This window comes from Typha angustifolia, chromosome 10 (genome assembly GCF_048772165.1).
Source record: "Typha angustifolia cultivar Huaian chromosome 10, ASM4877216v1, whole genome shotgun sequence".
Classification (NCBI taxonomy): Eukaryota; Viridiplantae; Streptophyta; class Magnoliopsida; order Poales; family Typhaceae; genus Typha; species Typha angustifolia.
Genome location: NC_133248.1, coordinates 12,678,839 through 12,705,595, shown reverse-complemented (window position 1 = coordinate 12,705,595; position 26,757 = coordinate 12,678,839). Strand labels below are relative to the sequence as shown.

General features: G+C 38.3%; 2 protein-coding genes across 5 annotated transcripts; one reads left to right on the top strand and one right to left on the bottom strand.

The window, feature by feature from the left end:
- Positions 1-272: 272 nt before the first annotated feature.
- Positions 273-1,852, bottom strand: LOC140768119 (F-box/kelch-repeat protein At1g80440). Its single transcript, XM_073108237.1, has one exon. The coding sequence runs from the start codon at positions 1,527-1,529 to the stop codon at positions 435-437; it is 1,095 nt and encodes a 364-aa protein (XP_072964338.1). The 5' UTR covers positions 1,530-1,852; the 3' UTR covers positions 273-434.
- Positions 1,853-1,981: 129 nt separating this feature from the next.
- On the top strand, positions 1,982-26,597 carry LOC140768118 (protein SUBSTANDARD STARCH GRAIN 4, chloroplastic). Of its 4 annotated transcripts, none has more exons than XM_073108234.1 (24): positions 1,982-3,957; positions 4,539-6,675; positions 8,091-8,289; positions 8,415-8,474; positions 9,219-9,323; positions 10,123-10,263; positions 12,047-12,109; positions 12,563-12,790; positions 12,903-12,986; positions 15,143-15,300; positions 15,432-15,948; positions 16,323-16,493; positions 16,629-16,688; positions 17,567-17,689; positions 18,663-18,938; positions 19,259-19,324; positions 19,563-19,694; positions 20,228-21,055; positions 22,180-22,460; positions 23,379-23,611; positions 23,813-24,051; positions 24,214-24,405; positions 24,506-24,778; positions 25,979-26,597. In XM_073108234.1, the coding sequence occupies exons 2-24, from the start codon at positions 4,637-4,639 to the stop codon at positions 26,123-26,125; spliced, it is 6,615 nt and encodes a 2,204-aa protein (XP_072964335.1). In that variant the 5' UTR covers positions 1,982-3,957; positions 4,539-4,636; the 3' UTR covers positions 26,126-26,597. The 4 variants fall into 4 exon arrangements, 3 of the variants coding, with proteins under 3 accessions (XP_072964335.1, XP_072964337.1, XP_072964336.1); XM_073108235.1 differs by lacking the exon at positions 1,982-3,957 and having other exon boundaries at positions 4,740-4,876; positions 5,001-6,675; XR_012105702.1 differs by lacking the exons at positions 23,813-24,051; positions 24,214-24,405; positions 24,506-24,778; positions 25,979-26,597 and adding an exon at positions 23,195-23,304 and having other exon boundaries at positions 23,379-23,517.
- Positions 26,598-26,757: the final 160 nt, after the last annotated feature.

Sequence of the window (26,757 nt, the reverse complement as noted above, 5' to 3'; positions counted from 1 at the left end):
GGCCCCATGTTTCAAGAGAACATTATTATTATATCGCTATTTTGGCTGAGCGGAGGTCCTTTTTGTATTGCCAGCCCAGACTAAGCAGACTTGGGAATTGGGATGCCGAACACTGAACACAATCTCACGATGCAATGGACTCGTCTAAACTGATGATATATCTTTGAAATGCAATGGACTCATCTATTGCACCATACAGTCTCAGGATGCTTCTCTTATCTTTTATAGAAGTTAATCTTAAATGACTGTTCGATATCATTTAGACATAGAAGGAAGAAAAGAAGAGCACAGAGATATATATATATATATATATGAAAACTTCTCTTTCAAAAATAATAATAATAAAAAAGACCAAAATTTATCACTTATATATTATACAAGACGAGAAGAGGATGATGATGCGAGTGTTATATGATTAAAGTAGATTTACATTTTTAGATCTCGACGCAACAGGCGGCTTGGATGTGTCCCGAGAACTCTTCCGGCATCGCCCCTTTCTTTGTCCACGTCACCTCTTTGTTCATCTTGTTCTCCTCTAATACGCAAACCACGTGGGTCCCACCGTCGCAGCCCGACCCCATCACCACCACTTTGCCCTCCCCCACCGCCGCCACCGCCGACGCCACCCTGGCCTCCTCCGGCATCTCCGCCACCACCCTCCACGCCGCTCCCTCGGACACGGTCACGTGCCCCGCCCTGCACACGTACATCCTCCCGTCCCCGGCCACCACGCACGTCCTCGGACACGTTGCTTCCTCCAGCCTGCCCTCCTCCACGGGGCCCCACCGCCACGCGGAGGCGTCGAACACCTCCGCCGAGCGCCCGAACTGCCCCTGGGCGTCCGTGGCATATCCCCCGATGACGTGGAACCTGCCGCCTAGGAACGCCCCCCGGGGCTCGTCCCGCTCCATCGCCATGTCGGGGAGGGGGAACCACCGGTCCACGACCACGTTGTACGCCAGCGCGGACCGGAGCGCGTTCTTGTCCTCGTCGTGGCCGCCCGCCACGTACACCGCCCGGTCGGCATCGGACGCCGCGCACGCGAAGAAGGACCGCCGCGGGCCGGGCATGGGCGACCCCCTCCGCCACGCCCCGGAAACAAAGTCGTACACGTAGACGCGGTCGGAGGCGGTCCACGTTTCCGGGTCCCACCCCCCGACCACCACCAGCTCTCGTCCGACCGCTGCAAGCTGGCAGAAGAGCGGGAGCCCGTGGGGGAGGCCGGGGATAGCCGGCAGCACGTCCCACGTGCCGGTGGCCGGGTCGAAGAGAGTGAGACGGTATGATGTGGTAGAAGACGAATACTTCTTCGCCGGGCCGGCTTGGGCCAAGGCCGGCTCGGCCTGGGCCAGGGCAATGACCGGTCTAGTGAGGCCGGAGGATTTCCTCAGGCGGTGGTACGACGAAGACTCCACCTCCTGCATCCAGAGTCGGCAAACTGATCGGACCGAGGGAAACTGATCGTACGGCACGCGGATGAGGCACTCCCGCGCCACTTCGTCCGGAAGGCCTGGTATCAGATCTGCCATCGTGTTGAATTGTTGTTTGAAATTAACCTTTCGTTCTAGAAGCCAATCAGTGGGAATGGATTGAGATGATGAGGAGGCAAGCAAGGGATTGGAGATATTTATAGATTCCCAAAGTTTGCAAGGGATCGAATTTAATAACAAATAATTAATGGCCTGTTGTTTCTTTTCCCCCTTATTTCGAAGGATGAGATCAAGCGGGAAGGGAAACTATTGCTGCGGGAGTCCACAGAAAAAGCGACCTGGTGGGCCTGGACCGTGGTGGAACCGGAATGGCTGACTGACGGAAATTAATATATTAAAATACATAATTATCCCGCTTGTTTTTATTCTCCGTTCACTGGATCTGATCTCCTCCGGTTTCTTCAGAAGATGGAAAGGGGAAAGGGGAAAGGGGAAAGGGGAGAGGGGGGAACGTCTTAAGAGGGGAGATTGAGATTGGTATATTGTGGGTCCCGCATCTAAGACAAGGAGCACATCGATCGAGACGCCTAGCCACTCACCCTATCACGCGTGGATAGGAAGAATAGCAGGGTGAGGATACCGCTCCGGAATTTATCTATAACAGGGGATTCTGGATAGATATGAGAAAGGATAGTACGGTGAGTCAGCATATGAGCCTTGTTTTTTTTTTTTTGGTGCCCCCTCTGTCTTTGATAAGACCAGCCGTTACTGGCGCGATAAATTGCGATGGCTAAAAAGACAAGAAAAAAAGGAATGGCACAATGGCTTATCCATTTGGGTTAGCCTTATCTGCTTGGGGAGGAGGGGGATCTTGTTACTGCGCATTTGTAACCTTCGGATGCCAATTCGCGCCAAGCTTTTTCTTTTTTTTTTCCTCAATCCAATGAATAACTCTTTCTCTATGTCTATGTTGGAGTAGATCATCTTTGTCTCATTTCTTGTTCCCTTAGGCTTCAATTCTTCTTTCCCTTTTCTTGTTTCCGGACCTCTGCGGTCTTGTCTCCTACAACTGCTATGATTGTTGCTCATGTTACACATGATCGAAGTGGTATTATTGCTATGGGACCAGAGTGAAGGAAATGGTCGTGCAGTAGTTATCCATGAGTCATAGGCTCATAGCCGAGAAGTGTTACCTAGTGTAGAGCAACCTCACTTTCGAATTCTTGCTTTTTCTAGTGGAATGGAAGGAGGCAGGAGTTCCAGAGTTCGAAGAGATTGCAAAAGGAGCATAATATACCATCGACTATATTAACTCCATGTACGCAAAGACGAGGGAGACCTGATATTCCGTACTCACTATCTGAGACAGATGGCTTAAGTGACTTGATTAGATTAATTCGGCCATAAGACAAGGGCATATGAAATCTGCTCTTTTCTTTAATATGGGAGGAATAATGCGACGTGCTCATCAATCATCATCTATCATCGGAAGGTTCTGACCCATTTTGAAGAAGATAATTGATGTGATTTTAATCGTTTTTACGTATCTTGGGATACGATAAGATAATCAAAGTCTGCGGACATAAAATTATTTAAAGAACAGAAGTACAATCTAAGCCCAGAGGTTTTAAGTCAGTCCATTCTTTTGACACATGACTCTTGAATGACTAGACTAGTGAGCTTATGAGACATGATGTTATTCCGCTGATTCGTAAAGCAAACAGGCATTGGCACCATGGGTAAGAAAGTTAGATTTAGAGAATAGCCTACGATATTGCACGAGGAATGGTAGCTGTTATCAAATCAGAGTTTCAACTGTAGCCAAGTTTAAGGTCTTCCACTTGAGAGAGAATGAAGATCAGAGATATCAATGTGAAGGATCCAGGGGGTCATGTAAGATAGGAGATTGCTGTGCCATCATCATACCGAAGAGATGTGAAAGATGAGTGGAAGAAACTACAGCTACTCGCCAGTCGCCCCCAACGAAGAATGCTAATTTAAGAACAAATAAGAGGTGCAAAGAGCCATTTAGGCAGGCCAAAAGCCCAAAGCGGATAGAGGGCCTAAACCCAGAAGTGGCACTTCTTGGTTTGGTTAAACCCAGAGGCAAGTAGGCTCCACCAATCTGCCTACCGCTCTTTCTCACGCCTCTCGCCCTCTCCGTCTTTTTTTTTCTTCTTCTTTTCATTTTTAAAATTTGGCTTGTAATCTCTCTCACGCCTTCTCTCTCTGCCTCGCAATCTCTCTCTCTTCCTCTCTTTCTCCTCAGAGTGCGGAGGAGCTGGAGCAGTCGACCTCCTCCTTCGACCCTAACCCTAGATTTGTACTCTAATTTAAACCCTAATCTCTTCTTCTTCTTCTTCTTCTTCTTCTTCTTCTTCTTCTTCTTCTTCTTCTTCTTCTTCTTCTTCTTCTTCCTCTCCTCCAGAATTTCCAGGTTCGGTTCATCAGGCCAATCCTTCCGGATTTACCTCGTCTGTTCGGACGGCATCGCTGTTAATTCAAGAAGACCACGAGTTCCGCGCTTGTAAGTTTCTCGATTGGAATTTCCTTTTTCTTTTTCTTTTTTCCTTGAGGGATTGCTAGTGTCAAAAGGTAGACTCGCTCGTACAGGGTGGTGGTTTAGGATTTACCTGTAGATGAAATCATTGCCGTTGTGCAATGCGTTTATCTTATCGTGAAAAAAAGAAAAGAAAATAATAAGAATGATAGCGGTTCGCGACTTTTTATCATAACTGTATGATCTATTTTGATATATTAGTTCTAACAGGGTCATACATGAGATTATTTTGCTTCAGGCTCAGGTTCTATTGCAATAATATTAATTCTACTTTCTGGTGACAAATCAAATTAAGACCTAAAACAGGAACTTGAGATTTGTAGATGCTGTTTCTTTTAAGTTTGAACTATTTAGTTGTTTTGTTGCTCATTGTCGAATAAGAAACGTTAGTGTCTCTTCCTGTTAAAGTAATTTTTGTTTGTTTTTGTTGAAAAGTACATATATTTTGTCAAATTGTTTGTGTTATAGGGCAAACTATCTATCCCGTTTGTAGAACATAAAGTTGGCACACTTCTATTTATTGTGTTATTTTTTCATGATGTCAACAGAATGCTGGTTTTTACTCTGCGCTCCTGAAGTAGAGGGGGACTGAGATTTTATTCTTGGTCCCCTACACATGACTTTCTTGGGGATATAGGAATGCAGAATGAGTGCTGAACGGGTAACTAGCTCCTTGTTTGGATATGGTCATCGAGTGTCTTCAAAAGGAGGAAATACTAGTGCATTTGCTCACCATTTCAAAGGAAAACCAGATGTCCGGGCTTCATTCGATTTATTACTTTCAGGACATGGTCATACATTATTTCAAGGGGCACATTCTTCAGTCTTTAGTGGTAAAAGATATACTCTCAGATCGAGGAACACTGATTCAAGGAGTGGCTTCAAAGTAAGCTGCACAAAGGAGCCATTTATCAAGGCCAAATCCATGATTAGATCTTTTATTCCTCTTTGGAGCGAGGGTATATTTTTACTCAGATGCTCCATTGTTGTTGCTGTAATTTCTGCTGCAGGTATGATGATTTGGTACACTCAGTTCAAAGCCCGCAGCTTTATTGAGGCCCGCCTTTTACCTTCAGTTTGTTCAATATTGAGTGAATACTTTCAACGGGAGCTTGATTTTGGTAGGGTTCGAAGTGTTTCACCATTGGGTATAACTTTGCAATCATGTTCTATTGGGCCTCATCAGGAGGAATTTTCTTGTGGAGAGGTATCAGTTATGAAACTTCGTCTCCGCCCTTTTGCAAGTCTCCGGAGAGGGAAGATTGTGATTGATGCTGTTCTATCCCGTCCTTGTCTATTAGTTGCTCAGAAGGAAGATTTTTCCTGGTTGGGGATTCCTCTATCTTCTGAAAACAGTTTGCACAAGCACCACTCAACTGAAGAAGGAATAGATCATCGTACAAAAAGCAGAAGGCTTGCTAGAGAAGTATCAGCTTCTCATGGGGCTAGAGAAAGGAGAAAAACAGCGAGGAAAGCTGCAGAGATGGGTTATATTGTTCCTGAAGAGTACCCTGTATCGTTCTCGATTGATCATATGAAGGTTGCTCATAGTTCAAGTGATTCTGGTAAATCTGGTTCTTTCTCTTTTATGGATCAACAGATGCAATGGAAGGATCATCACTGCATAGATACAAGAACCAACTATGGTTCAAAGCATGCCGATCTTGAGAAATCCTTTGGCATCAAAGTTCAGGTTCCTGAGATCAAATTTTGGTCTAGACTGAAGCCATATTTTATCAGGCGAAGAACCAAAAGGAATGCTCCTAAAAAAATCATTTCTAGAAATGGAACTTCTTCTAGACAGAGAAATCTTAAGCGTAGCGCAGTTGCTGCCTTGGCATATTTTAAGGGGCTAGATAGTGGTAAATTTGGCCAATCATTCCCTGAGCAGGGGAACGTTTCTTTTACTGAAGGTAATACTGATAGTGGATCCGGAGGGAGGTCTGAAATGGATGGAGTTATTAGTAGGACTGAGTTCAAATCAGAAAATAACTTTGATCAAGCTAGGTCCTTAGATATTATTGATTTAGTTCTTGTAGACGGAGAGGAACCTGCAAATCAGATGCCAACCAGGATTTGTGAGCATTCTTCAAGTGCAATATTGGATGACCACTCAAAAAATTCAAATCTTCTCAATGGTAGCACAGTGGAAAGGCAGAAGCCAGACAAAGGTCATCACAACCTTGGGCTTGGAAAAGATACTTTTTTGGGGACTTCTAAGCACAATTCATATAGTTCTAGTAGCAAAGAGTTGTCGAAACATCATATTGGGGATCGATATGATAATGGAGTCAGTTGCAATGACTTCCAGGATCCTGTAGTGGACTCTGAGAACATTTTTGAAGTTAGTCGAGGTCTTGAGCATCAAGGATTTGATCTCCGGAAGGGTGAGAAATCCACACAGATGCCCCGGTCAGTGCTCTTTTGGCCCTTTGAACTGAAACCTGGGTTTATTGTACTTCCGATTGCTATCAGTGAACTTATGTCAGATCATCTGGTTGGTCAAATTCAAAAGCTGAAGTCATACTTGAGTATAAGACGTGAAGATATTTCTGACGAACTTGCAGAAGGGTTGAATGACAGTCAGCCTGAAGGCATCGAGAAAACCCTTCCGATCACACTGGATTCTGTTTATTTCACTGAAGGAACTTTAATGCTGTTGGGATATGGTGACCAGGAGCCCAGGTCTGAAATCTCATTTTAGTTTCCATCTTTTTTATTGTGTCTGCTATTTTTTGAGAACTTCATCTTTCTCTTTTATTTTGCTTCATATCCTTCTGTTGTTTGCCAGATTATGAAGAAGTTTTGGCTATTATCTTGTGGCTATTTGGCACTTTGTCTTCTATAGCCTGCAGGGCCTTTCCAATAATCTGGTTTAGTTTCCTTAGTATACTGGTAGTAGGTCTGGTGTGCCAATTTCTCCCATCTATAGAATGATAGGTTTTTGTCCTTTCTTGATCGAATTCACTGAACTAAACAATATAGGTTTGCATTATTTTATTACAAATGCATACTCGATTCTCGTTGGGCCAACCTTTGTTAAGTTGAACATAGATGGGTTTAGATGCTCTATTCTAGAAAAGGCGAGCATAATATGGTTATATATGATGCAAAATAGGTAATTATTTTAGCATCAGTATTTCTACAAGAGTAGAAGACAGAACATTATCAATATAACTAAATGTTCCACATCTTCTGAAACTATTTATGCCTTCTTAGGCATTTTAATCCTAGTAGACATTTAATATTATTTTTAACTATTGTGTTGTTTAACATTGTTGTATTTTCTTGGTTATTGACGAAATTTCCACTGGAAATAGAGAAGTGCATTTAGACATGCATAAGATTTGTCCATAAACTTGTTATGCATTTTGATCTGGGTTAGCTGAAAGCATAGTTCAAAATTTCGGCTTGGTTAAAAAATAAAATATTTTGGTCAGTCTCGGTCGGTTTCAGTTCTAGTTTTCTTGTATCGGTTTCAGACTTCTTTTAATAAGTATTCTTTTTTATCTTAATTTTCAGTGCATGACAACAAAATTGATAGCATTTAAGCAGTGAGGTTGATACTAAGTTTGATTTAAGAAAAATCCAGCTTAGAATTAAAAAATTATACCTTATATAATTGTTGTTAGGATTTGTTTTGGTTGGATGCTAATTTCGGATTGGATAGGACCGAAATGTGAAATGTTTTGGCAAAATATCTTGGTTTCAAACAAAACCTCATACAATGGCTGAAAGTAGTCCTTATGTAGGAATTGTGCAGGTTTAGATGGTAAAGGGTAATGTAGGACTACTAGATGACTGAAAATTTTCACTGATGTAATAAGACAAGAAAAGAGCAGAAAAATTGACTTTTCAAGCTTTCACAATGAAATGTAGAAACGATGGAAAATAAGTACTGATTTTGTAATTGAAAGTCAAGAAGTAGATGGAAGCAAAGTAAGGCAAAAAGTGACGACTGGGAAGGTTTGTAAATAGGCAGAATTTCTAGAAGAATCCAGAGAGGATAATTTAGAAGAAATTTCACTTTCTGACAGCAGAAATTTCTAGATATTGTTGTCAACAATTTAGATTTGACTCAGTTTCATTTTTCTTTGTAGAGAAATGACTAAAGTAAATGGGCATGTAAAGTTTCAGAACCATTACACCCGTGTCCATGTGCAGCTGAGTGGGAACTGTATGGAGTGGAGAGAAGATCATACTTCCGAAGGTGGAGGCCAGCTGTCTGCAGCTGTTTTTGTTGACACCATTGAGCAGAAATGGCATGCCAATTTGGATGTCATGAATCTGTTTGCTCCGGTAAGGTAGTTATTTAGATACTACAAAAAGTAAATTCTTTAAGCAACCAACCTGTAAATTTATAAAATGGCATACTGTGTTATTTGGAAATTTTAGTTCCCTAAGCTTTTCATGTTTTAATGCAGCTATTTGAACGGATATTAGAAATTCCAGTTACATGGTACAAGGGAAGAGCTACTGGTGAGGTGCTTGTCTAGACTTATATACTCTTACCTATCCTTTCAAATTAAAAAGAATGCAAGCTTGACTAGGATAAACATTAAGAAACCTGTCAAGAGAGCTGAATGTTGATTGAATTCAAAGTAAAGGAACTAATTGCATATAAATAGCCTATGGAGCATATATGAGATACTTTATCTAGTGTCTAACCTACATTTCTTATGTATTGAATTAGTAGTTCTAGACTTAAGGGTAGTTATACATGCTTCTGTTTGGTTAATTTCTTTCTCCTTTTCCTTGCTTGTTGAGTTGCTCTTTCCTTTTCTTTTTGCAAGAGCAGTGAATGACAACTGGTCATATTTGATAATGTTTCAATAGGGAAGTTCATACTTCCTTGTTTTGTATCTATGGTTTCGAGTCCTTAGAAACTTACATCTGTAGCTTTTTATGAATGTAGATTTGATAGTTTATACATAATTGAGATTCTGTTCTTTGAGAATATATTATTTTGGTTCAATGTGCCTCTCTTGTTACTAGCTGGATATTTAGCTACTGACAGTAATGCGAGTAGCTTCTTCCTTCATGCTGGATATAGATTCATAATAGAAAAATGTCACTGTCTTGGTTGCTGAAATTGTGCACTAAAGCTTTAGACTACTAAATTCTAATTTGGTTCCAAGAAACTTCATTTCTATTAATATATTAAGTAGAAGATGTTATTTCAACTGGAAGTTGTTCTAATGATCTTCAATTTTTTTGTTACTTTTCAGGTACACATCTGCATGTCAAAGGGGGACACTTTTCCCAACCTTCATGGTCAACTTGATGTGAAAGGGCTTTCTTTTCAGATTATAGATGCTCCTTCTTGTTTTTCAGTATGGCAATTTTTCACTACTTTACTCAAATATGGCTTGCTTTTCATTCTTAATATTCTTTTTTCTAATTCACTGGTTCATTTGCCCTCAAAATATGTAGAAAGAATAAGACAACTATAGCTGCCTAACTAGTCAATTGAAACAATCAATCTGAATTTCACAATGGAGTATAACAATCTTTTAATGAAGAATTTTTTCCTTAATTCATCTATAGATTATTACCATAATTTTGTCTTTGCTAGCTTACTTGAAGAACTGTGAGTCACTGGAGTACCTCCTCAGTATAATGAAGAAATAACTGCATTACTGGGTAGTGAATCTTGATCATGCTTCTTTTTGTCCTCGGTGAATTTAGCTTTGACATCCGTCTGATTTACCTTTCTCTAGCTTCGTGTAATATTTACTCCCAACTATCTGAGCAAATAACTACTTAGCTCAGAATCAGTAACATTTTAACCATGAAATTGATTCAAAGTCTTGGAACACATGCATTTCCTGTTTTTCTAACACTTGCTTCAGAGGATAGATTTCATATGTTCGTGAAGATCATAGCTTGTTTACTTCTTAGAGGATAGAGATTATGAAAAGATATAGAACGAGATTTTTTGAATATATGTGGTCAACAACTCTAGAATTGAGAGATTTTTTGGTAGCAAATTACTTAAATGTTGTAAACTTGTAATGCAGTTAGGCAATCCCCAGTTTTCTATTTAATGAAGGCACTAATTTTGTAAATTTGCTAAGAGTTTGCTGTTTTAAGAATACCTTTACATTGTCACTGAGATGGGTGTGCATGCAGGAGTTGACAGCAAGCTTGTGCTTTCGTGGTCAAAGGGTATTTTTGCACAACACAAGTGGTTGGTTTGGTGATGCCCCTTTGGAAGCCTCTGGTGACTTTGGCATAAATCCAGAGGATGGAGAGTTTCATCTAATGTGTCAAGTATGTTTTCTTTGTCCATAATTTACCTGTATGACATGTAGTTGGAAAAAATACTTTGACTTATCAGTCAGAACTCACAAATATAATGATAACTTGTTTCTAATGTTAAGCATATGCCAGCATATCCAGTAGAAACTAATCAACTATATGCAAGTTTGAACTGCTTAGCATGTATTAAAATATAGTGCAGCGCTGCAGGTTAACTTATCTTGTCTTATGGAGTGAATTCTCCAGTATCTCTTTTCGTAAATTGATTTGTAGAACCTGCGTGAAAGTTCGAATATTTTAATCCTGTTAATAGTATAGTACTAGCCTTGCAAGTTTTTGGGACTATAAGTTATGAACCTAGGATGACTGTTATAATTCTTTATGTAAGCGTTAGTAGTTAGTACAATTAAACGACCATCTGTCATCTGTATCAGACTTGCTTCCCATAGCAGCTAAAGGCCTTTTCCTACTTACTGTCAGATGAGTTTGTGCTAGTGGGATCTTTTGGTTGTTCAACTTTTGTCTGCCATAAGACATATTGACTGAATGCTGCTGATCAAGTAGCTCTTGAAGGTGCTATCAATAGTCAACTTTAGTCCCTCAAAGCTAAATAATAGAAATTTCGTTGTCCAAAGCTGAGGTTAACCTTATTGACTTATTGTCACACTACCAATTATCAAATTTGTTAATTCATTTATTGATAGCAAATAGAAGATAAACACCCTATTTCAACCCATAGGATCTTTCATGAGTTTCTTCCTTTGTTTGATACATGGATGGCTGTACCATAGGCATGGCTCGTGCCGACCATTGGCCGGCACGATACGTGCCGTGGCACTTGCCGGTCGTGCCGCGAGAGAGAGAGAGAGAGAGAGAGAGAGAGAGAGAGAGAGAGAGAGAGAGAGAGAGAGAGAGAGAGAGAGAGATGCGGCTCACTTTCACACTTTGCCGTTTACGGTCAACCAACTGTTGCCACTCCCCGTTAACATCGTTGTCGCCTTTTGTCGCCATCTCATTGCCTTCGAGCTCGAGCTGCTAATCACACGCGACTGGGTGCCCTAGCCTGGGGAGAAAGAAAGAGTGGCGAATTCGATCGGGTCGGGTCGGGTGATATAGAAACTTAAGTTGCCGATCCGCTTAGAGGCGAGTAGACGGCGGCAAACAACGGCGATGAAGTCGGTGAGGATCGGCGTTGGCTGGTTGACAGAGAGCAATGAAGCTGCTAGGAGGAGTGCCGTGCGACACCTCTCGTGCCAACTGCCGGTACACTTCCGGCACGGCCATCATTGATTTGATATAGAAATTGCATGCAAATTAACCTTTCCTCTATACACATGAGGATGGTAATACCTTAGAGATTTGATAAGTGGATTATTGATGCTATACATGTTGCCAGCTTGTTAAGACTTAAGAGGATGCATGCTTGTTTTGCACAAAGCAATTGTCTAGTTTGGTTATTTATCAGCACCTATGAGATTATGCCTAAAATTATCAAAATTCTTGATATAAAAGTTGGTGGTGATGGTTTTTTAAATCATCATCTGCTGCAACATATTTTTTTCTTTATAGATCTCTCTAGAAGTGGTTATAGTTATACACTCAAATTTGTTTGAAAATTTCACCTTTTATCATTTATCTTGAATTTATTGTCTTTTAACATGCATGTCAGTTCGAGGAGATTCACTTAATGAAACAAATGGGATTTTGAGAGGGCTGAACAATATGTATGGAAATGTTGTGTAGTGTAGGTCGTCCTTTCTTCCATACTTAAATCTTCTTTGTGACATATTTTCAGGTTCCAGGTGTTGAAATAAATGCACTTATGAAGACTTTGAGAATGAGGCCTCTGTTGTTTCCGGTATGGGTATTTCTTTTATTATTCTGATTAAATTTGTCTTCAGTGGCCATGAGTTGCCATAGCTAGCATGTTTTGATTTTTGACCAGGGCTCATTGCTACTTTTCTTGTTTGGATATCGTGAACCACTAAAATTTGTTCCTCTTCTCATTGGGAAATTTTCTTCTTATTTAGAAACTCAAACTATCATTAACATTGCTAGACTGCTAGTTATAATTATGCACTTTGGTATATAATCAAATCGTAGCTAATTATGGGTTGAACTTATTTCATGTTCATGAAGCTGATCATGCTATCTATTTGAAGTGAGCTTCTGTCCTGTCTGGATAGAGGAACTATTCTGGCCTTTTCTTATTTCATTTGTGATTTCTGTATGATGCATGCTGACATAAAACATTTTTTCTTGATACAATCTTTGAGAATTAAGTTTTGATTCACTGATCTTGTTGATGCAGTTGGCTGGTTCAGTAACTGCTGTATTTAATTGTCAAGGTCCTCTAGATGCTCCTGTTTTTGTTGGAAGTGGAATAATATCTAGGAAATCTCTTTCAGTATCTAGTATGCCACCTTCTCGTGCGTCTGAAGCAGTAATGCGAAATAAAGAGGCTGGTGCAGTGGCAGCATTTGATCGTATTCCTTTTTCACATGTATCAGCTAATTTCACTTTCAACCTTGATAACTGTGTAAGCGTCACCTCCATGTCTATACATGTGGATATATAATATGCATCATCTCTTGCCCTTAGCCTTATTCAATATGTTTCATGTTTGCTCATTTTTGTGTTGCTGCTGTCAGGTTGCTGATTTATATGGCATCAGAGCAACCCTCTTAGATGGTGGAGAAATTCGAGGGGCTGGAAATGCATGGGTTTGCCCAGAGGTGTAGTGCTAATATTAGTTATTTATATCCTGTGGTGCCTTTAGTAGATTTTTCACACTTGCCTATAATTTTCTTATAAGCTACAGGTTTATTTGATCATTTTCTCCAGCAGAGTGTATGATCCACTTTGGGTTGATTAAATTATTTTGCTGTCTATTAGATTGAGAGGAATGCATGATATGTATACAACTTAATTTAAATGAATGGACTTGGGAATGGATAATTAAGCTTAATTTCCTTTAGAGTGTGTTTGGTTATCCAAAAGTGAGGAAAGTAAAGTGATCTTGGGAAATGAAAGTTTATAGGGATCTTACTTTCTAACAAAAACTTTTCACTTTCTAATATTTGGCCTGGATGGAGAGTGTGATTGAAACTGTGAGTTTTTTACTTTTGTATTGTTTGGTTCAGAAAAAAAAGAATAATAGAAGTTAGGACTTCAAAACAAAAATAGAAGAATTTTTTTACATCTCCACCCCACGCCCCGAGTTCCGTATTTGTTTGAATACTTTAATTTTATATTTGTGTGTATATCCTTTATAAATTATAATTTTTTTTCTTTTGCATGGATACCCTTCATATTACTTTTTGACAACTACAAGTAAAAATCTTTACCATGTAAAATATAAAAAGGCGTACATACAATTAAATAAAAGAAATGTGTAAAACAAGAGTAAGGGTATTTCTATCTTTTTACAGTCAAATCGATGAAATTTTAATTGAAAGGTATTCAAATTTTTTTTAATAGGTATCCATACAAAAACCAAAGGTTTAAAGGAGAATAATGTAAATACTAAATTTTGAGGGGTATACATATAAATAAGAGATATTAGAAGGGTATACATGTAAGAAAAAAAACTCAAAATAAATAATATGGGTTGAGATATAAAGTCTTTTAAAAACTTAATGGTCGCATGCTTTACATGTGATTGGTAACTAGAGGTGGGAAGTGCAAGCTTCCTCCTTTGGAGGGAGCGGATTGAGCCAAAAATAGAAAAACCTGATGATTTCAGAGAAGTCACAAAAATCACCTTCCAATTCACTTCCTGCAACTAACCAATGAAAGTACAGTTCGTGAAATACTCACTTTCCAGCAACAAACATACCCTTGCAGAATGTCAAGCATAAGGCCGATCTGGCCTTATTGAGACAGAAGGATCATTATAATCTGGACAGAAGTTGACTTAGGAGATTGTATTTCTGGGATTCCAGCACAATTTTTGATAATGAATTTATGATCATAGTAGGAAGGATTCAAGAGAAGATCCGAGAATGAGGATAAACTGTATTCAGGCAGAAAAGGCTACAAGGTGTTACTTTGCACGGTATAGCCATAATTGACGTGCATTAAGGGATCCATTTGCTAATTAGGGAATGCAAGAAAAAAAGGGGCAGGAAGAATTGCATCATTACTTTGAGGGTTCTGGTTGGCGAATAATGATATATTCCCTCAACACAGAACAAATCAAGTACAATGGATGTCACACATGACACATGTAACAGTGTACAAACATGTAAAACTAAAATTTTTAAACCCTGTAATTAACAGTAACAGTCATCTCTCTGGAGAATTATCAGAAGAATCTCCCCTTGTTAACTCGTTAAATTGTGCAGTTAAAACTTTCTGTTATATGGCCTTATATTTGATACACCCAAGACATCACTGTAATACACAATTCAAGCAGGACAATTATCTTCGGACTTTTTGTTCTTTCATTATTTTATTTGTGCTTTTCCTTTTTGATTCTGTAATGCTGATTCGTTTGTCAATGGGGAGAATAAGCTGACTGGGGTGATCAGTGGCTAGCAGCCTAGCGCTTATCACTGGCAAGGTAGAATGTGGTGCTTCTACTCGGTAATGTCAGATACTGACTTAGAAGGGTATTTCTTATTTTGTATGCTTCCAAGAATAAGTTGTTTCTTCATAAATCATGAGCTTGAATCTATCCTGCTGTTGCATGAGGCATTTTCTTTTCTTGTTTTTGCATGAAATAGAAACCACCAATCTGGGAAGAAAATAGGAAAAATGTGTCTAAGGGGCGTCTAATGGTTTGGAGAACGGTCTAGATTCTTTATTAACCTTTCTTAAAAGTACTGTTTGTTTTGTTCTATCTTCAGATCATTGATTACATATTGTTCATTTATTCACTTTTATACAGGGGGAAGTTGATGATTCAGCTATGGATATTAATTTGTCTGGGAGCTTTTTACTTGACAAAGTTTTGCATCGGTATATGCCTGAGGGTATTCAGCTGATACCACTCAAAATTGGGGAGCTTAATGGAGAGACTAGACTATTTGGTTCCCTTTTGAGACCGTAAGTAAACTAGATATACTCAATACTTATAAACCCAGTTGATTGATTTGTGGGTATTCCTTTTCCTATACTTCTTGTCATTTACAATGAAGTATATCTGAGACTCAGAACTTCTTCACTTCTGAATTCAGGAAATTTGATATTAAGTGGGCTGCACCAAATGCTGAAGACTCATTTGCTGATGCGCGTGGAAATATTGTTATTTCACATGATTATATAATGGTTACATCATCATCGATCTCTTTTGACTTAATCACTAAAGTACAAACATCTTATGTTGATGATTACTGGCTACACAAAGGCATACAAAGGGGAACCATGCCTCTGCTTGTCGAAGGAGTTGACTTGGATTTACGTATGCGTGGATTTGAGTTTGCTAGTCTGTTTTCTACTAGTCCTTTCGAGTCACCAAGGCCTTTGCATTTGAAAGCAACTGGTAGGATCAAATTTCAAGGAAGAATTCTCAAATCTAAAAATGATATTGAGAAGTTCTATGGTTCTTTAAAGAATATGCTAGACCAAAAGATGCTTGATTGTGACATACCAAGACTTGTTGGGGAGATTTCTTTATCAGGACTGAAGCTTAACCAACTTATGTTGGCACCACAGTTGGGTGGTATTCTTTCCATATCACATGATTCTGTGAAGGTAAGATATTATGCAATGAAACAGTTGTTTTGCTGTCATGAAATGATAAAATCCGGTAGGGATTGTGTTATGTCAAGATTTTATTGACATTTTAAAGTACCTTCTTTTGGCGTATTCAATCATTTTACTCTCAACATGTCAAAGAGTGCATCTGAATTTCTGAGAAAATCTGTACAATTGTATATGAAAGTATTGCAAAATAAGCGAACTTTTTACAATATTGTAATAAATTTTCCTGGTCATCAATTTTTGGTCATATATGTACTTATTTTGTCTTTTTAGTTTTCTTTTTCTTGGCCTGGCTCAAACGGGTTGTAATTCTGGTTTATACTTATCATACTTGATACGTATCTGTTTACTTTGTACTTTGGCAGTTGCATGCTTCTGGCAGACCTGATGAAAATTTGTTAATGGATGTCATTGGACCTCTATGGTATAGCACAGAGGAGACCATGCAAAGCAGAAGAATGCTATCTGTTTCTCTTCAGAAGGGCCAACTACGAGCTAATATCTCTTATCATCCTGAAAATTCAACTAATCTGGAGGTATTATGCAACTTTAGGACAGCAGATTTTATGTGAATTATTATAGACTTCTCAGGTACTTAATAAAATTACTTTTCATATCTAGATTAGCTCTACATTATCATTTCCTCCCTTTTTTCTTTGTTTTGTGGAAAGGTACGGAATTTACCACTTGATGAATTGGAGCTTGCATCTCTTCGTGGAATTATTCAGAAGGTAAGACACTGTTCTGATTCACGGTTACAGCAGTGCAACTTTATCTGTTATAGTGTGAATAATTTTCTGTCGTAAAAATTAGGCAACAAATATAGTACAGTGCAAGGTCTTTCAACTTCACATTGCAGTAGGAAACTTGGGATTAGAATTTTTAATTGGAGATTAACTTAAAAATTGACAGGGCTATTCTGCACGCATAAGTCTCTTTATTCGTGAGTATTTGAACTTTAAGATAAGTCAGATTTGCACCTTATTTGAGCAACAAGCAAGGTGTTGCTCTGTGGTGGCACAAGAATTATCAGCTTTAGAATATTTTCTTTGGTTTCATTCAATTGCAGAAGAGAAAGACTCAATTGCTTTTTAATTCTACATATTCATTTGGTACAAATCTTCATAGAAACAGTTTTTTGTGGCAACCACCATTTAATGTCAGGTCTGTAAATAAAGACTTTCCTTACTAGTGTATTGTATTTGACTCTCATTGTCCTGGTAAATTTTCAAAAAAATATTCCAAATTTTTGTCATGGTGAGTCAACTACTCCTTTTTCTCCTATTTAGTCCTCACATCCATTTGTTCCACTCCACCACTGATGATAACTTGATAAATTGACCTTCGAGTGCATTGTCTTAGACTCTTGCTGGCAGTGTTTGCTTTTGCTGGATACCCTTCACCTTATGAGCTTTACCATTGCCCACTTCTTTTATGTTTGAATATGATGCATTTAACCGGGATGAAATGCTGATCTTAAGATTCTTTCCAGCATGCACTTCTAATCCAGAACTCAAGAATTTTCCTGCAGTTTCTTTTCAATTGTATTTACTTTGTGCCCATTGAATCACAAACCTTTATAAATGATTCACTACTTGGATGCGTGCAGGCAGAGCTTCAGCTCAATTTCCAGAAAAGAAGGGGTCATGGGTTGTTGTCAGTGCTTCATCCCAAATTTAGTGGTGTTCTAGGGGAAGGCCTTGATGTGGCTGCTCGATGGAGTGGCGATGTTGTGAGTAACTTTCTGAATCTTCCATGTAACATTGCTGTTCTGAACTGGCTTATTAATAGTAGTTGATATAGGAGCCTACATTCTGTTATTTGTCTTAGTGCTACATGTACCTTAACCATGTAGGTATCGTGAAGATCTAACCAATAGCTGATTGACCCAAAACATATTAAACCAATGACCATGCTTGGTTTACCAAAATCATCCAAGTATTTGAGGAAGGCACCAATATACTAAAATATGTACTAGATTTGACTCCAATAAGGTCATTTCCCCTTCTTATGCAAGTCTGACCAACTTGCCTCGGCGTCTCTCTTAGCACTTGTTATGGGTCAATCATGCAAGTCAATCCACATTATCCTGTTAATGAATCAAATAACTGATGCTTTTCAACAGATCTATTGGATTGGATGCAACTTTAGGTACTGTTTTGGCAAAAGATTTAAAAAATGTAGGGCTCAATTTGCATTAAGTGAAAACACACTGTGAAGTGAGAAACTATGATGTCATGATAGGTAAAGTGTCAGGAGTAACTTCCTTGTCTTTAAATTCAATCTCTTATTCTTTTATTTAAAATCAATCTCATATAGATGACTAAAGTCTAAAGGAGTTATGATTTGTGTCATGGTCCCTTGGCTGAAAACAATACATTTCTGTTGCTGCCAAAATTGATCCTTTCCTGCCAAAAATGATCTATTGCAGCTAAAACTGGACAATTTGTCTAGACATACAATAGTATGCTAGTGCACTTATGATGCTTGTCTTTACCCTGTCAATAATTACTTGTACTGCTGATGAATGTTTATTGCATGTGCTATATACTTTTTCTTTTAATTGACTATATTATGCAACCAGTCCTCTTTCTTGTTTCTTTCTTTGAATACTCCTACTGCTCTGTTCTTAATATCGTGACACTTGTCCCAACAATTTATCTGTATGATAAACTTATTTAGATGGTTCATTCTCAACCTCTTAGATCACTATTGAAAAATCTGTTCTTGAGCAAGCCAGCAGCCGATATGAGCTCCAAGGGGAGTATGTACTGCCTGGAACACGTGATAGATATCCAACAAACAAGCTGAGGGACAATTTAATAAAAAAAGCAATGGGTGGGCATCTGGGTAGTGTAATTTCTTCAATGGGCAGGTGGCGGATGAGACTAGAAGTTCCTGGTGCTGAAGTTGCTGAAATGCTTCCCTTAGCAAGGCTTCTTTCTCGAAGTACTGACCCTGCTGTTCGTTCTAGATCAAAGGTGCATATTTTTTTCTTATTACTTTGCACGTGAACTGGATATAAAAGTAGGCATAGATTGTATGTAGGCTTACTAGATAGTTTAGTACCACGAGATTTGCTGCGTAGCTAATAATATGCTGGAGACTTAAGAGAGTACTCTTAGATCATATTATCCTCAGAATGCCAACCAAAGAATAGCATGAATTCTCAAGTCAGAACTATCATAGCCATGTTAGAACTATCAGGTCTATAGAAATAGTTGATGTTTCTCTTTATATCTCCCTAAATAATCTATTTTATTTGCACACAATGGTCATGAGTGCATTAATGTACTTGCAGGAACTTTTTATACAATCTCTGCAATCTGTTGGATTTTATGCTGAAAGTGTTCATGATCAGCTGAAGGTACTATCCCAGTTTCCCTTGTCAATTTATATGGTAGCAGAAGGCAAAAGGCATTACCTGATGAAAAAACTAGAAAATGTCACTTCTTTTTTTTTTTTTTACAATTTACTAGGAGCCAACTTGAAATTTATCATCCTTCATGTAGAGATGCTTTTGTTTTGTTTGTTATGTTTACTACTTTAATGATGATTACCATTATTTCAACTTGAAGTTTCATTGAACCTCTATTACATTGCAGGCAATTCAAACTCATTATAATTGGTCAGATGACAATATTCTTGAGGATATTACTCTTCCTGGATTAGCTGAACTCAAAGGTCACTGGCATGGCTCTCTTGATGCTAGTGGTGGAGGCAACGGAGATACAATGGTAAATATGTAGAGACCTTAATTAAGAAATAAAATTTAGGAAATCAGTAATGTGACATTGGTAAATTGATTGTTCGAAGTAAACATGGGTACTTTTTTTTTTATCATTTGTAGAAATTTGTATCATACTCTATTTTTAAGAGCTGGATTAACTAACTTAGTGTGTGTAGCTTTTCTTTTCCATGTTTCTTTGATATATTTATTTGGTATACAGAACATTATTGTATTCTTTCTTTATCTATATAACATATTTACTGCACAAAATTCTATGAAAATTTCATCATAAATAGATGACATGTGACAGTATTCCTCTATGAAGTTTCTCATGTCACAGCAAACTTCACGAGTCATTTATCACAAGCCATAATTAATATCTGGAGTTAAGTTATCGGAGATCAGCTTAGTATTATTATTTTTAATTTATATCCATTAAATTGCTTCGTGACATTTATCTCTTATGCGAAATTGTTGAAGTGCATTAGGAATTTGTGTTGCAGAATAAGTGTGCTTGTCTAAATTACTCATATTTTTCAGGCAGATTTTGACTTTCATGGAGAGGACTGGGAGTGGGGAACTTACAGAACTCAACGTGTCTCCGCATCTGGTGTATACAGTAATAATGATGGTTTGCGGCTTGAACAATTATTTATCCAGAAGGATAATGCAACTCTCCATGCAGATGGAACCTTGCTTGGTCCAATAACAAATCTTCACTTTGCTGTCCTCAACTTCCCAATTGGTCTAGTACCAACATTGGTTCAGATTATTGAATCGTCTACTTCAGATTCTATACATTTTCTGCGGCAGTGGTTGACACCCATCAAGGGTATTTTGCACATGGAAGGAGATCTAAGAGGCAGTCTTGCGAAACCCGAATGTGATGTCCAAATAAGGCTTCTTGATGGTGCTATTGGAGGTATCGATCTTGGACGAGCTGAAATAGTTGCTTCAGTAACCTCAATGAGTCGATTTCTGTTCAATGCCAACTTTGAACCCGTGGTACAAAGCGGTCATGTACATATTCAAGGAAGTGTTCCTGTGGCTTACGTTGATACTGACTCTGCGGAGGAAATTGATAAAGATAGAGATATTCCGAAGGGAGTCATAAGAATCCCTGTTTGGATAAAGGAAAATGAAAGAGGATCTTTTGATGACCTTAGTGAGAAAAGGATTACCAGAGAAAAGATTGAAGAGGGATGGGACTTTCACTTAGCAGAAAATCTCAAGGGTCTGAATTGGGATATGCTAGATCCTGGTGAGGTAAGGGTAAATGCAGATATTAAAGATGGAGGCATGATGTTGATAACGGCTTTATGTCCTTATGCAAACTGGCTACATGGCTATGCTGATATTGTTCTTCAGGTTGGTCAACCAGACAGTTGCATTTTGATGTTCTTTGATTATTATAATGTTTATGGCTTTGTTCTGCAATGTGTTAAACATCACTAAAGGGAAACTTGGTTCCAAAATAATAAATAAGAATATCACAAATAGAGTCAGAAATAAGTCTTCAATTTTCTTCTCTTCATCAAATCTTCCTGCCGAGCTGAGACCGAGCCTGAGCCTGAATTGAGTCTATTTTTGAGCCGAATTGAACCGAATCCAAACATGAAACTAGGCTATTTTTAAGTCAGGTTTAACCAAGCCTATTATTCAATTTGAGTCAGACCGAGCCTAGGCTGCCAAAGCATAAAATGAGCCAAGAACTATTCAAGCTGAGCCAAGGACTATTATATATATTAATAAATATTATATTTGAGCCGAGCTTATCAAGCCGTCTCCAACTCTGCTTGACATTCAAATCGAGCCCAAGGCTCGGGTCAGCTCAAGCCAAGCTGAGCTCAAGCAATTTGTTTATTTTGACACCCCTAGTCTGGAGTTAGATATCATTAATGTAAGTCAACCTCGATGTAAATGATTTAGGTGTGGGTCTGCCATCCTTGCCTAATCAATGGACCATTGTTGGCGGAACTGGTATAGTGCACAGCATAAAGTTATACCTACATCAACTTTCATTGAATATAGTTAGGCATTTGATGGAATAGAAAATGGAATGTTTCTAATCTAAGCTGCCACTTAGGAAACCTCCATATTCCCGTCCTCTGTTTTTTATTCTCGTTTTGTCTTGATTGGGTTCGTGGTTTGTGTTTAATCCATATAAGATAAATATGCTCTTCTTGGTTGTTATAATATTGATGTAATTACTGGTATGAATTGAGTTATTTTGTTCATAATCTAGCTTGGTCAGAAAGCGCTTGTTGGGTTAAATGGCCTGTTCTTTTTCCTCTCTGAATGCCACCGGTGACTGGGCTCAATAACACATATAAAACCAATTCTCAGGAGCAACATACAAGCTCTGAATTCATCGACTTATTTTGCTATTTTCCTTCAGTAGACAGACTGTTCTCTATGTTTTTACCTATAAATGCATAAAGCTGACTCATTTGTACTCTCTTTCAAATATGTCACTGGCATGTGTGCTAAAGGTTAAAGGCACTGTTGAGCAGCCTGTTGTTGATGGATCTGCATCATTTCACCGGGCATCTGTTTCTTCTCCTGTCCTTCGAAAGCCACTCACGAATTTTGGCGGCACAGTTCATGTAGTATCTAATAGATTATGCATCAGTTCCATGGAAAGCAGAGTTAGTAGAAGAGGGAAGCTGTCACTGAAAGGGAACTTGCCCTTGAAAAGTACGGAGTCATCTATTGCTGATAAAATTGAGTTGAAATGTGAAGTTCTAGAAGTTCGGGCCAAGAATATTTTGAGGTGAATGTTTTTTTTCTTTCTTTCTGTCATTTTCATTTGCTATGTATTAGAGTTTGACTATTAAATTTTAATCTTTATGTTTAAGTTTTGTCAAAAGATTTAACACCCTTTTGGCCATTGAATGCACGCAGCATGAGTGCTTTCTGTTCTTGGATTAGCTTCTCACCAACCTAATGTGCATGAAGACTTAAAAGGTGTTAAGACTTCTCTGAATGTTTTAATAAAAAATGTTCTAGTCCAGCTCAATCTATTATTTTTTTTTGTTGAAAAAACTGTTATATTTGCTATATCAGGATCTTGCTTTTATTGTGTTCAATTGTTTCTAAAATTTGGTATTAAGTGTTAACAACTTCAATTGTCCAAAGATTTAAGTGTCAGGGACACACTTATCAAAACATCCTACCTTGTGGCACCAGCTTTGTGCCAATGGTGGCAGGACGAGGGAGGGAGAAATGAATGATAGAAATGCAATGAAGGAAATTTTCTAGTTGGGGGTTAAAGCCATTATGCCCTAGGGTTCCTGGTCAACCTTGAACCAAAAACAAACACACAAAATTTGGTCATGGAAATGTTTCAGATGAATTTTGACGGCAATCCCAAATGTAAAAATGTTGAGCTTTAGGAAATTTTCTGGTTGGGTTTGGGATCATTTCTGTGCCAGTAGCTTTTCCTCTATCTCCTTTTACTCTTTCACAGTCCCTTTTATAGTTGCATGATTGTCATTTCTGTGCCAGCAAGTTGCTGCAATGAGATGATGCGCTACGCATGGGGCCACACTGAAATCCTTGGAATGTACTGTTGTGGGCAAGAGCTGTTGAAATTAATAATGTTCCCTCTTTTTGTGGTATCTTTTAAATATATTATGGCTTCTATTACTTTTATGCCAACTGCTATTGACATGTTTTAGTTCCATGACAGCGGCCAAGTAGACAGCCAAGTGCAAGTTACGGGTTCTATCTTGCAGCCAAATATCTCTGGAATGATTCAACTGAGCCATGGTGAAGCATATTTGCCCCATGACAAGGGAAATGGTGCTGTTGCCAATAGATTGACTTCAGATAGGTCTAGTTATCCTGCTGCTGCTTATAACAGGATGGCAACATCCAAAAACGTCTCACGTTCTTTCAGATCAGTATCTACTTCGTCAGAAAGTAAGTAGCATTGACCTTCTTCCGTGAAGGTTTAATACTTTTTTGTAAAGCTTTCACAAGTCCTTTTTGACTTTGTGCTTGGTATGTGCATCTTTTATTGGATAGTATGGATTAATATATTTTGAGAAATTTTGCCGTCCTACTTACATTTTGCTAATAGAATATTGGTTGTCAAAGGAACTTGTGTTAATCCTTTTGTAGGTCGACAATCAGAGGTAGAAAATGCAATGGAACAAGCAAACAAAATAATGGGTATTGATGTTCGGCTCAGTAATCTGAAGCTGATGCTGGGACCAGAATTGAGAATAGTGTACCCTTTAATTCTCAACTTTGTTGTTAGTGGTGATCTTGAGCTTGATGGTATGGCTCATCCCAAATGCATAAGACCTAAAGGGATTTTAACATTTGAAAATGGCGATGTCAATTTAGTTGCCACTCAGGTAGGCCTGTTGTTTCTGGCGATTGTTTTACGCTCATTGTGTTTTTGATGGTACTTAGACATGTCATGCTACAGTTTGTGGTTATTCAGTGTTTTTCTATGTTTGTGTTTATTGAATACTTATTTTTGGAAAACCTAACATGTTTTAGTTGTTTGTTTACAGGTTAGGCTTAAAAGAGACCATTTAAATATAGCAAAATTTGAGCCTGATCTTGGTTTAGACCCTATCCTTGATTTAGTACTAGTTGGATCTGAGTGGCAATTCAGGATCCAAAGTCGGGCTAGTACATGGCAGGACAAATTGCTAGTGACGTCAACACGCTCTGTGGATCAGGGTGTTCTTTCGCCTACTGAGGTGAGGCGTAAAATTGAACGCTCAAACTGATGTCTTGCTTTCTGGATGTTTTTTCAATTTTTGTTTGTGATGATTCTTGTTGATACATCTATTTCTGCAGGCTGCTAAGGTTTTTGAGACGCAACTAGCAGAGTCTTTGTTGGAAGGTGATGGACAGCTTGCATTTAAGAAACTAGCAACTGCAACACTTGAAACATTGATGCCACGAATAGAAGGCAAGGGAGAATTTGGACAGGCACGATGGAGGCTGGTGTATGCTCCACAGATCCCAAGTTTGCTCTCTGTGGACCCCACAGCTGACCCACTTAAATCCCTGGCAAATAATATATTTTTTGCTACAGAAGTTGAAGTGCAGCTTGGAAAGCGCCTTCAGGTAATTTAATTATCCAACACTATTTAATTATCCAACACTACAACTTCAACTCTTTAGAACCCAGATACTTGGTAATTTTATTCAATGAAACTAAAAGATCTTCACAGATGTCAATTAAATGAATGGCATAAGTTAGGTATGTTATGGCTATGGCTATGGCTACAGATGTCAAAATAATCAAGCCGACTTGAGCTTGGCTCAATAAGGATTTGAGCTTGGCTCAATAAGGCTCGTTCAAGCTCGGCTAAAAGATGAGTTGACCTGAGTTTGATCTTCAAAATAAGCTCAAAAATAATTTTGAAGACAAGCTTAATCGTAAGCAGGCTCAATCAAATAGGCTCGAAATAATTATAATATATATATATATATAATATGAGTAATATTTTTTATATTATACTATAATTTTGTTATATTCTAAGATTTGCCTAGGTGGATTAATATGTACTCTGATCCAATAGAGTTTAGTTCTAAATTTTTATTCTATTATATCTTTTCTAAACATATGGATGTTTCTATTAGTTTATATTTTTGAATTGGACCTTATTTTAAACTTGATTCAAGACTAAATCAAGCTTGATCATCTTGAAATTTGGCTTGCATTGATTAAAACTTGAAACTATTTATTGATCGGTTCGTTTAGGTTCAAGTTTGGAATTAGCTCGAATAGCTCAAATTGAAATGATTTTAACTTATGCTTGATCACAAATATAAGCTTGAAATTAATTTCATCAAGCTTGAACAGAGCTAGGCTGAATTACGCTGCTAGCTATGACTGTGGCTATGGCTTGTAGATATGATAGCAAAATTTTCTGGAGGTTAGTAGGATTACATTAGGATAAACACAACTAGTTTGCTCTACCCAAGTGCGTGTAGCAGCATGAGCAATGTGCTCAGACTGATAAAAGAGTGTACAATAGTCTTTCACAAGTAATTTAGGATCATAGGTTCTTTAAGCTAACTAATGACATATTTCCTGCTGATATGGGGCATAGGGAGAGCACTACCTCTATCACTGAACAGGTGGTTTTCAGGATACAAGCCCGAATAGATGGCATCTATTAATGTTAGATGTTTTTGGAGACTGATCATACTTGACTCTTATCCTTTCCTCTCATTTTCTTTATTTTGAGGTATTTAAATTTCTTAGAGAAGTCAATGGAATGAAGTTATTCTAGCTTTTTCTCTGCCGTGCTTTTTCAGGCCTCCGTAGTTAGACAGATGAAAGATTCAGAAATGGCCATGCAGTGGACTTTGATTTATCAGCTAACTAGTCGTCTCCGAGTTCTTTTCCAGTCAACCCCATCTAATCGGCTTCTTTTTGAGTATTCCGCCACTTCGCAAGGCTAGGCAATTTGTACCTGTGACAGCATGCTGAGGCAATCATCTTGGACAAATTTGGTGTTGCAATCAATATGTATATAGTGAATTTTTTTGCAGCAACTGTAAATTATTTGTGTATATGAAATAAACTTTCTTTTGTCCAGAAGTTAGGTTTGCATGCAACTATGTAGCTTTATCGTGCCACTCGTTATTGCTTGGCAAAATAGAAAGATAGGCGTTGCAGTCATGATTTGATGGAAGAGAATAGGGCAGCAAGACTGAGCTGATGCGTCCTAGTGAATCTTTAATACATCTTGCTGGTTGGCCTGGTCTTGGCTGTTGTACTATGAAGAAATTGAATTTCCGTCCGATGTAATTAAAAGCATCAGAACCTCCTACGAGAAACGTGCTTGGCTTTTTCATTGTTGGAAGGATCAATGTAATGAACAGCATGGGAAGGATGTGCTGGGAATAGGAAATGATGCAATTATAAGCTCAACCATCTATTGTACATAATTGAAATATGGGTGCTTCTTTGGACTCAGCATGAATGCTGAATATGTGTTCAATAGAATCTATTGCTTCTGCAAAACATCGTGCTGAAGCCGTATTTAGCAGAAATAAACACAAATCATTAAATGTTTAACTAATTAAATAGT

Bases quoted from the DNA above. Each gene is read 5' to 3' on its own strand.
- LOC140768119 (XM_073108237.1), bottom strand. From the start codon at position 1,529: ATGGCAGATCTGATACCAGGCCTTCCGGACGAAGTGGCGCGGGAGTGC.
- LOC140768118 (XM_073108234.1), top strand. From the start codon at position 4,637: ATGAGTGCTGAACGGGTAACTAGCTCCTTGTTTGGATATGGTCATCGA. The intron at 15,949-16,322 runs GTAAGATATTAT...GTACTTTGGCAG, and splicing joins TATCACATGATTCTGTGAAG to TTGCATGCTTCTGGCAGACC. The intron at 19,325-19,562 runs GTACTATCCCAG...ATTACATTGCAG, and splicing joins GTGTTCATGATCAGCTGAAG to GCAATTCAAACTCATTATAA.